The sequence below is a fragment of the Rhipicephalus microplus genome, unplaced genomic scaffold (assembly GCF_043290135.1).
Source record: "Rhipicephalus microplus isolate Deutch F79 unplaced genomic scaffold, USDA_Rmic scaffold_147, whole genome shotgun sequence".
NCBI classification, from domain to species: Eukaryota; Metazoa; Arthropoda; class Arachnida; order Ixodida; family Ixodidae; genus Rhipicephalus; species Rhipicephalus microplus.
In genome coordinates, this window is record NW_027464718.1 from 184,663 (window position 1) to 194,964 (window position 10,302).

A 10,302-nucleotide genomic window follows, 5' to 3' on the forward strand; every position below is an offset into this window, starting at 1 on the left:
TCTAATTGATCTATATTCATTCTTAGATCGGCGTCATTTCATTGATGAGACATCAGATCTGGTCCGCTGACAGTTGCCATGAAGGCGCCGTCCTCTTCTGCGCTAGTACTGGCGGATCGAAGAGGGGCTCGTGATAGCGTGTCGGCGTCTTCGTGCTTTTTGCCTGACTTGCACACGATGGTGACATCAAATTCCTGTAGGCGCAGACAACATCGTGCTAATCGTCCTGGAGGGTCTCGTAGATTGGTCAACCAGCACAAAGCATGATGGTCAGTACCCACTTTAAATGATCTTCCGTAGAGATATAGCCTAAACTTTGTAATTGCTCAAATGACCGCAAGACATTCTTTTTCTGATGTGGAATAGTTATATTCCACGCGAGACAGTGTGCGACTTGCATCGGCTATTACCCGTTCAATGCCATCTTGTCTTTGTACCAAAATAGCTCCAAGACCAATATTGCCGGCATCGGTGCGTACTTCAGTGTCAGCATCTTCATCGAAGTGGCCGAGAACGGGAGGGGGAGAGAGCTGGTTCTGTAGTTCCGCAAAGGCAGTCTACTGGTCGTCAGCCCGGACAAATATTGTGTCATCACGCGTGAGGTGCAATAGTGGCTCTGCAATGTTAGAGAAATTTTCAATAAAGCGCCGGTAATACGCGCACAGACCCAGAAACCGTCGAAGACTTTTCTTGTCAGTTGGAGGTGGAAAAGCGGTGACGGCAGTAGTTTTGTCAGGATCAGGCCGAACACCAACGGCGCTCACGACATGACCAAGAAACTTCAATTATTCGTAGCCGAAAGGACATTTCTCAAGCTTGCGTGTGCGATCGGCCGATCTAATGGCTTCGAGCACATTCCGAAGGCGACGAAGATGCTCGTCAAACGTTTGTGAAAGCACAACGACACCATCGAGGTAGACGAGACAGCTTTTCCACTTGAGGTCTGCCAGGACGGTGTCCATCAATCCCTGGAATGTGGCTGGAGCGTAACAGAGGCCGAAAGGGAGCACTTTGAATTCATAAAGTCCATCCAGCGTCACAAAAGCGATCTTTTTCCGGTCACGTTCATCGACCTCTAATAGCCAATAACCGCTTTTCAAGTCGACGGAAGAAAAATACTTCACGCGTCGCAGCTTGTCCAGAGAATCATCGACTCTCGGCAACGGGTACACGTCTTTCTTTGTGACATTGTTCAACTTTCTGAAGACGACACAAAAGCGAAGCGTGCCACCTTTCTTTTGCACAAGAACGACTGGTGATGACCAAGGGCTGCTTGAAGGCTGTATCACGCCATTCTCAAGCATTTCCTTAACCTGCGTTCGAATCGCATGACGTTCGGTTGGCGAACCACGATAAGGCTGCTACCGTATGGGACGCGCGTCGTCGTAGGTAATAATACGGTGTTTCGTTATCGGTGTTTGACGTATCTTCGAAGAACGCGCAAAGCATGTGCGGAACTCCAGCAACAGCTCGCTCAAACGCTGCTTGTTCGCTTCAGAAAGTGTTGGATTGATGTCGACGCTGCGGAAAGGCATTTCACAGTGCCGATGGCCTCGGAAGCAAAACACTCGGTGACATTGGCGACTGGGTCGGCGTAGGCGATGACAGTTCCAGGGAAAAGGTGCCGGTGCTCGTAGCTGAAGTTTGGGACAAAAACGTTGCAGTGATCATCACGAAGGTCAACAAGGCTTCTCGCTACGCAGACACCCTGAGACAGCAAAAGCAAGTGATTGCTTTCTACGACTGCTTCACCGTGCATCACTCCGTACCACGCCACCTGAACCACAACAGTTGCACGGGGTGGTAACGTGACAGCGTCGTCGACGACGCGAAGAGACACTCGGGAGTGGCTGGGGTCAGCGTAAGCTGTTGTGGCGTTTGTGGTCGCGAAAGTGACTAGACGTCGTCGAATGTCGAATATAGCACCATGCTCTCTGAGAAAATCCATGCCAATGATCAAGTCTCGAGAGCACTGTTGGAGAACGCTAAAACTGGCAATAAACGTACAACCATGGACTCGCAATCTTGCCGTGCACGTACCGAGTGGCGTGACGATATGCCCACCAGCTGTACGAATTGCCCGCCGCACGTCTGATTTTCGCGGAATCTGTCGGTGGTCACTGAGGTACGGGCCCGCTTGGACTGCCTGAAGCATGGCTGGGGCTGTGGTATAAGGCGGAGTGAAATGTGGTGCAGGTTGGAGCAGAGTTTGGTCTGCCGAAAGCATGGCAGGGGCCGCGGTGGGAAGCGGAGCCAAAGGTCGTGCTGGCTGGAGCAGAGTTTGCGCATACGACATGCGAGGGAAGTCATTTAGGGGCCGCGGCTCTGTCTGACAAGGCGGTTCTTGTAGTGCCTGCTGAACTTCATCTCGGACGATGCCGGACAAAGTACTGACAGTGGGCGCTGAGGGTACAGATAACTTCTGCAGTTCTTCCCGAATTACAGAGCGTATGAGCTCTCGGAAGAAGTCGACGTGGGCCCCAAAACCACCCATGTAGTCTTTAGCAGAAGCAAAGTTCACTTGTCACTCGTAAGTCTGGGTCCATTGCCGAAGCGTGCTTTCAATCAGGACGGCTTCAGCAAGAAATATTGCAAGATGTTTCAGCGCGCGAACAAAGGAAAAAGGACAGGGTAGACAGAAAGAGCGCTGACTTCCAACTAACTTTATTTGACAGAGTGCCAAGAATATATACTGCTAAAAAGGATGATAACAGAGCATGAAGGTAAAGGCACGCCTAATCTACACATCAGTAACAAACACGTGTGAAAGGTCCTCTATTGCCTCAAAGCCCAGCTAGGTAATGACGTTCAGCCTGTGATAAAGCAATCGATGATGTGCTTACACATTTATCTCCTAGCAAGTGTATTTTTTCGGCTTCAATAATTTCTCGGGTAAGCTGATCCCTGTGCCTTGCCAATATTGAGCACTTATCAAAGAGAGGGGTGCACCCACAATCTCGGCAATGAATGCCAAGATGCCCTTGTACCACATTGTGCACATTGTTTCGGTGTTCTCGGAGGCGGTCATTTATGCACCTGCCGGTTTGCCCGACATAGATGCACCCACACGTCAGTGGAATCAAGTAAACGACTCCCACTGCGCATGGGATGTAGCGTGTCCTGTGCGCGACAGAGCACGAGGCAGAATTTGCACGAGGTGCATTGACCCGTTTGCAAAGCCTCTGCAATTTTTCCGGGGCAGAAAAAACCACAAAAACGTTGGCGTCTCGAGCAATCTTTTTTAGCCTGTGTGATACGTCGTGCACGTAAGGCAGTACGACAGGCCGGCTCTTTCGGACACTGTTTCGCTTATCCGGTTTGTCGCCTCGCTTCAAGACAGTGACCAGCTTTTCCGCCACCGAAACGAGAACATGCGTGGGGTACCCAGCTTTGGTGAGCCGCTCTACTTGTAGAGCAAAGCTGTGGTGTACCATGTGGGGGCATGACTTCTTTAAGGCATTGACAAGGCAGAGGTTAGCGATGCCCCGCTTGACCAATTTAGAGTGAGCCGAGCTGAAAGGCAGAAGAGGCTTGCCGCTTCTTGGTTCATACATCCAGCAAACATGTCGGGAGTCTAACAAAAGCTTCAAATCTAGAAACTTCAGGTTGTTATCAGTGGGTGATTCATGGGTTAGAACTAGTGGTTTCAGGCATTCCCGGAAAACACCCAACACGTCAGAGGAAATGGTCTGAAAATTTTGACTATCACATTTCAACAACACTAAGTAATCATCAACAAAACGGCAAACTTTAAAAACTACAGAGTCGTCAAGCTTGTTTGACAAGACACGATCATGATGTGCTAAAAATATGTCAGTAAGAATGGGTGCCAAACATGAACCAATACATATTCCACTTTTTTGTAAGTAGTTTTTGTCCTCCCATGAAACGAAAGTGGCCTTCAAATAAAAACTGAGTAATTCTAATAAGTTGCTGTTGTGAATTCCAGTACGCGTTTGAAACGCTGATGATCCTAACCTGTCTATGGATTCCTCTACACATTTAAGTAGTTGGTCATGTGGCAAAGAGTAATACAAGTCCTTAATATCCACAGACATTGCCTGGAGTCCTGTGTTAGTTCGTCCAATGAAGTCAATAACAGCGTCAGAGTTCTTGACCAAAAAAGGATCGTCTATTGTTATATGTTTTAGCTTTTCCTGCAAGAAAAGCGCTACAGACTTTTGCCAGGTCCCCCTTTCTGTTACAATGACCCTCAATTGGGCAGTCAATTTTGTGAGTTTTCGCAGAAAAGAACATGTCAAGGCTAAGCTTTTTGCAACTATCTATCGCCTTCGCAAGCTTTTGAAACCCCAGGGCCCCGGTAAGAGTTTTCGCACGCTTCTTAAGCTTATCCAGACCTATCTCATCATTCTCGTTGAAAAGAGACTGCATTGCTTGCATAGCTTTCACCTTAAACATTGAACGAGGAAGAACCGCAAAACCACCTTCCTTGTCAGCCGGCAGAAGTGACAAGGAATGTGCCTTTAGGTACGCGACAGTGCTTCCTGTATTGACAACTTTGTTCGAAGGCTTACATCTCGAGAGCACCTGCACGCCTTGAGCAACACATCTATCACATTCAGAGTCAGGAGCACGACGGGCGACTTGCCTGACCAGAGTGAGGAGCTCGTGCGGTGTTCTTGAAGGTGCCACCGCGTACTTTGGTCCGAGGCATAGGGTGTGCTTAACGTTGTCGGGAAGAAAAGCATCCCCGAGAACATGCACACAGTCCTTAGCAGCTGGAGACTTCCTTGGTGTGATGGCCCGCAGGTAACTGAGCGTCTGGCGCCACATGAACTCGACGTTTCGGTCTACGAGGCTTGAGAGTTCACGACACTTCTTCTGTTTAGCTGCTGTGCGTTCGTTTCCTAGAATTTGTAGTTGCAGGGCTTGACGGTACAGTCGAGCCTGCCGAAGCCATTCTGAGCGTAGAATCTTGGATACTCTTAAACCATGGCCAACCGAGGGAGTGAGGCCACCAAACAATGCCTTGACTTCGGGAAGAAGTATCTTTAGCCGGATGCAGTACGCCAATGAGCGTGCGCGGCAAGCAGCCACACTGATTAAACTGACGAGAAGAGAAGGGCTTGTAGAAGAGGAGATATAGATGCCCGATGTACTAGAAATGTAACTCACAAGAGTGGAAACTTGGGCTAGTTGGTGCGTAGACATATTGCAAGATGTTTCAGCGCGCGAACAAAGGAAAAAGGACAGGGTAGACAGAAAGAGCGCTGACTTCCAACTAACTTTATTTGACAGAGTGCCAAGAATATATACGTTAACGTTAAGCACACCCTATGCCTCGGACCAAAGTACGCGGTGGCACCTTCAAGAACACCGCACGAGCTCCTCACTCTGGTCAGGCAAGTCGCCCGTCGTGCTCCTGACTCTGAATGTGATAGATGTGTTGCTCAAGGCGTGCAGGTGCTCTCGAGATGTAAGCCTTCGAACAAAGTTGTCAATACAGGAAGCACTGTCGCGTACCTAAAGGCACATTCCTTGTCACTTCTGCCGGCTGACAAGGAAGGTGGTTTTGCGGTTCTTCCTCGTTCAATGTTTAAGGTGAAAGCTATGCAAGCAATGCAGTCTCTTTTCAACGAGAATGATGAGATAGGTCTGGATAAGCTTAAGAAGCGTGCGAAAACTCTTACCGGGGCCCTGGGGTTTCAAAAGCTTGCGAAGGCGATAGATAGTTGCAAAAAGCTTAGCCTTGACATGTTCTTTTCTGCGAAAACTCACAAAATTGACTGCCCATTGAGGGTCATTGTAACAGAAAGGGGGACCTGGCAAAAGTCTGTAGCGCTTTTCTTGCAGGAAAAGCTAAAACATATAACAATAGACGATCCTTTTTTGGTCAAGAACTCTGACGCTGTTATTGACTTCATTGGACGAACTAACACAGGACTCCAGGCAATGTCTGTGGATATTAAGGACTTGTATTACTCTTTGCCACATGACCAACTACTTAAATGTGTAGAGGAATCCATAGACAGGTTAGGATCATCAGCGTTTCAAACGCGTACTGGAATTCACAACAGCAACTTATTAGAATTACTCAGTTTTTATTTGAAGGCCACTTTCGTTTCATGGGAGGACAAAAACTACTTACAAAAAAGTGGAATATGTATTGGTTCATGTTTGGCACCCATTCTTAGTGACATATTTTTAGCACATCATGATCGTGTCTTGTCAAACAAGCTTGACGACTCTGTAGTTTTTAAAGTTTGCCGTTTTGTTGATGATTACTTAGTGTTGTTGAAATGTGATAGTCAAAATTTTCAGACCATTTCCTCTGACGTGTTGGGTGTTTTCCGGGAATGCCTGAAACCACTAGTTCTAACCCATGAATCACCCACTGATAACAACCTGAAGTTTCTAGATTTGAAGCTTTTGTTAGACTCCCGACATGTTTGCTGGATGTATGAACCAAGAAGCGGCAAGCCTCTTCTGCCTTTCAGCTCGGCTCACTCTAAATTGGTCAAGCGGGGCATCGCTAACCTCTGCCTTGTCAATGCCTTAAAGAAGTCATGCCCCCACATGGTACACCACAGCTTTGCTCTACAAGTAGAGCGGCTCACCAAAGCTGGGTACCCCACGCATGTTCTCGTTTCGGTGGCGGAAAAGCTGGTCACTGTCTTGAAGCGAGGCGACAAACCGGATAAGCGAAACAGTGTCCGAAAGAGCCGGCCTGTCGTACTGCCTTACGTGCACGACGTATCACACAGGCTAAAAAAGATTGCTCGAGACGCCAACGTTTTTGTGGTTTTTTCTGCCCCGGAAAAATTGCAGAGGCTTTGCAAACGGGTCAATGCACCTCGTGCAAATTCTGCCTCGTGCTCTGTCGCGCACAGGACACGCTACATCCCATGCGCAGTGGGAGTCGTTTACTTGATTCCACTGACGTGTGGGTGCATCTATGTCGGGCAAACCGGCAGGTGCATAAATGACCGCCTCCGAGAACACCGAAACAATGTGCACAATGTGGTACAAGGGCATCTTGGCATTCATTGCCGAGATTGTGGGTGCACCCCTCTCTTTGATAAGTGCTCAATATTGGCAAGGCACAGGGATCAGCTTACCCGAGAAATTATTGAAGCCGAAAAAATACACTTGCTAGGAGATAAATGTGTAAGCACATCATCGATTGCTTTATCACAGGCTGAACGTCATTACCTAGCTGGGCTTTGAGGCAATAGAGGACCTTTCACACGTGTTTGTTACTGATGTGTAGATTAGGCGTGCCTTTACCTTCATGCTCTGTTATCATCCTTTTTAGCAGTATATATTCTTGGCACTCTGTCAAATAAAGTTAGTTGGAAGTCAGCGCTCTTTCTGTCTACCCTGTCCTTTTTCCTTTGTTCGCGCGCTGAAACATCTTGCAATATGTCTACGCACCAACTAGCCCAAGTTTCCACTCTTGTCAGCAAGAAACTCTGACGTAGTCTTGGGGGGGGGGGGCTGCGTACAAGACCACCGAACAATTGCTCCTTTACTCCACGCATCAGGTATCGCACCTTCTTCTCTTCTGACATGTGAAGGTCAGCTCGTCGAAAAAGACGCGTCATGTCCTCAACATACATTGCTACGTCTTAATTTGGCATTTGCATACGGCACTGGAGTTCACGTTCAGCTCGCTCTCGGCCACCGGGACTTGCATACGTTTCGAGAAGCCGGAGTTTAAAGTCCACCCTTGACGTGAACACACCTGCCCGGTTTTCGTACCAAACACGTGCCCCGTCATTGAAACTGAAGTAGACATGTCGGAGCTTGTCTGCGTCATCCCACATGTCATGAGCGGCCACAAAGTCATAGTGGACTAGCCAATCTTCAACATCCTCATGGACAGCACCATGAAAGGGATTCGGCGTTCGTGGTTTGAACAGTGTATATTGCAATGGCGTTGCGCCTTCCATACCAGCTAGGTTGGAGCGCCACCTCCGGAAGCTTTTCAGGCCTGTGCGTCACGTGACGTGACGTCGACGACGTCACATCGCGCCGGCCGCCCTTCGCTGGGTGGCTGCGCCAGCCGCGAGCGCCCTTCACACCTACCGACTCAGGCGAGGTTCCTTGACACCATGTCCGCACGATTTATCAAAGTATCGATTGATTGTATGGTTTAACGCGCCGACGCAACGCAGGCGATGAAGCGCGCCGTAGGGGAGTGCTCAGGATCAAGTTTGACTACCTGGGAATCTTTAGTGTGTGCCGAAATCTCGTACACACGGGCGTTTTCGCTTTTCGCCTCCATGAGAAATGCGGCCGCCGCAGCCGGGTATCGAAACCGCGGCCTAGTGCTCAGCAGCGCTACGCCTTAGCCACTGAGCCACCGCGGCGGGGGAACTTATCAAGGTATCAAGAAAGAATGAATATCGTGAATGGAATAATGCATATTTATTTATCACAGCCAGACGCCGTCTGTACAAATATCACAGTGCGCATTGTTCTATGTCCAGGCAGACGACAGGCAACACAAGATGTTGCCCTTAATGCTGAAAATATGCCAAACGTACAAAACACAATATCTTGCCACATAAAACTCAGAAAACAAAACAGATTGTAACAGCAAAAACATCCCCGAGCTTTGGAACAGAAAAAGCACACTTTCATTTAAAATGTAGGTTAGAGGAAAACATACCATTCGTTTATCATAGTAGCAGTAGTAACACAAGGTATCAGGTTCAAACACTTGCCAAAAAATACAATACATAAGAAAACTGGTGACTAAATTGTGGTCCATAGCATGATAAATGACAGAAAGAAAAGTAATTGTACTGCCACAGGTAGGTGCATGTCCTAGGGAAAAATCAAACAAAAATCTAAGAAAAAAACAAATCACAGTGCACAACATGCCTGTACACAGAGTGCACAAGGAAAGTGTACACAGCTTAGATACCAAAACGGACTGTACAACTGCTACAGTAGGCACTGAGGCAGTTCGAGTTAAAAAAAAAGAAAAAAGTACAGCACTTTTAAAAGCTAACAACTTGTAAAGAGATACAAAACTGGAAACAGGGCTCATTTTACATAAGGCAGAAGTATACCAAGGAAATCAAGTCATGACATGCAATCAAATACACTCTGTGCAGTTTCACAAGAATAAATGTGAAGAGAAAGACGCGACGCTTGGAAAATTACTTTCCAAGGAAAATTCGGGCCTTTCTAATTTTCGCCTTCTGATCTTTTTCAATGCATAAAAGATCGTTCCTTTGCTTGCACAAGTTGTTGAGCATTATATTTGCTGCACAGTTTGCAACCAATGTGATGAGGAGCTCGTAGGTGTGCCCGTTTTCACACGTATCTATGTCCTCAAGCCTTGGCAGAGAGTCCAGTGTAAGTTGCCGAACGACATTCTTTTGGTTCGGCCCATGGAGAAACTGGGTAGAGGTACTTTCCGTCATGAGCTTTCTAACTACAACCTCCGTGTACATAACTACTGCGATTTTAAGAGCAGAAGGAAATTTGAGGCCACCCCGATCCAGTTGTGCGATTAAAGAATGGGTGTCCTCTCCTGTTTCGGCCGTATTTCCGGTAACGACCAACTGCCTCTGGCAGCTTTCACACTTGAGAACTTTCATTGCAGCGTGTGCACAATACCCACCAACATAACCAATCACCGGCACTTGTGCTCTGAGCTCATCAAGGTCAGCATCGCTAACATGAACACTAAAAGAAATGCCCGCATCCCTGACACTGTCCGTCTCTTCGATGCCTCTGAGATCATCGTTGCTCATCCTTAGAAGGGCATTTTGAAGGCGAATCCTTCCCTCGGTTTCGCAAAGCTGGCGAACAGATATGTGATACTGCCCACCAGCCATCTGCCTGTACTGTCCAAAGTGACTCTCGAGGGGATCCGTCTGGACTTTCCCTAGCAGAATATACTTAAAGTGAAGCTCACTAACGCAGTACTTCACCAATGCCAAAAGGGATTGAGCAGAGAGCCTCAAGGCACTCAATGTCTCCCGGGTAAGTACTCCGGTGTCGTGCCTATAAAATTCCCGCACATCGAGCCATGTGATAAAAGCGCTTAGAAAGCTTGCCTTTGGGTCATCTGTGTGGTTTGACATGGGCTCTTCGTAAACATTACGGTGATGGAAGCCCTTACTAGGTGTCTATACATTGACAATGCTCCACCAACGAAGAATTATTTTGATGAACTCGGCGGTTGCAGTAGCATGTTGAAAATCAGTATGACCCTTGCGAGCGGCCAGGGCTTCGGCTACGTGCGGATTAAAAACCTGCAGTACGAGTTTGACGTCCTGCCGTTCAAAGCTGCTTGGGTTTAGAGCTTTTGACGTCAAGCCA

At 47.8% G+C, this 10,302-nt stretch overlaps 1 protein-coding gene across 1 annotated transcript; it reads left to right on the top strand.

The window, feature by feature from the left end:
- The first annotated feature begins 5,299 nt into the window (after nt 1-5,299).
- LOC142791143 (uncharacterized) lies at nt 5,300-9,869 on the top strand. The gene is made up of 2 exons (XM_075885446.1): nt 5,300-7,056; nt 9,738-9,869. Exons 1-2 carry the CDS (start codon nt 5,554-5,556, stop codon nt 9,867-9,869), a joined length of 1,635 nt encoding a protein of 544 aa, XP_075741561.1. The 5' UTR covers nt 5,300-5,553.
- Nucleotides 9,870-10,302: the final 433 nt, after the last annotated feature.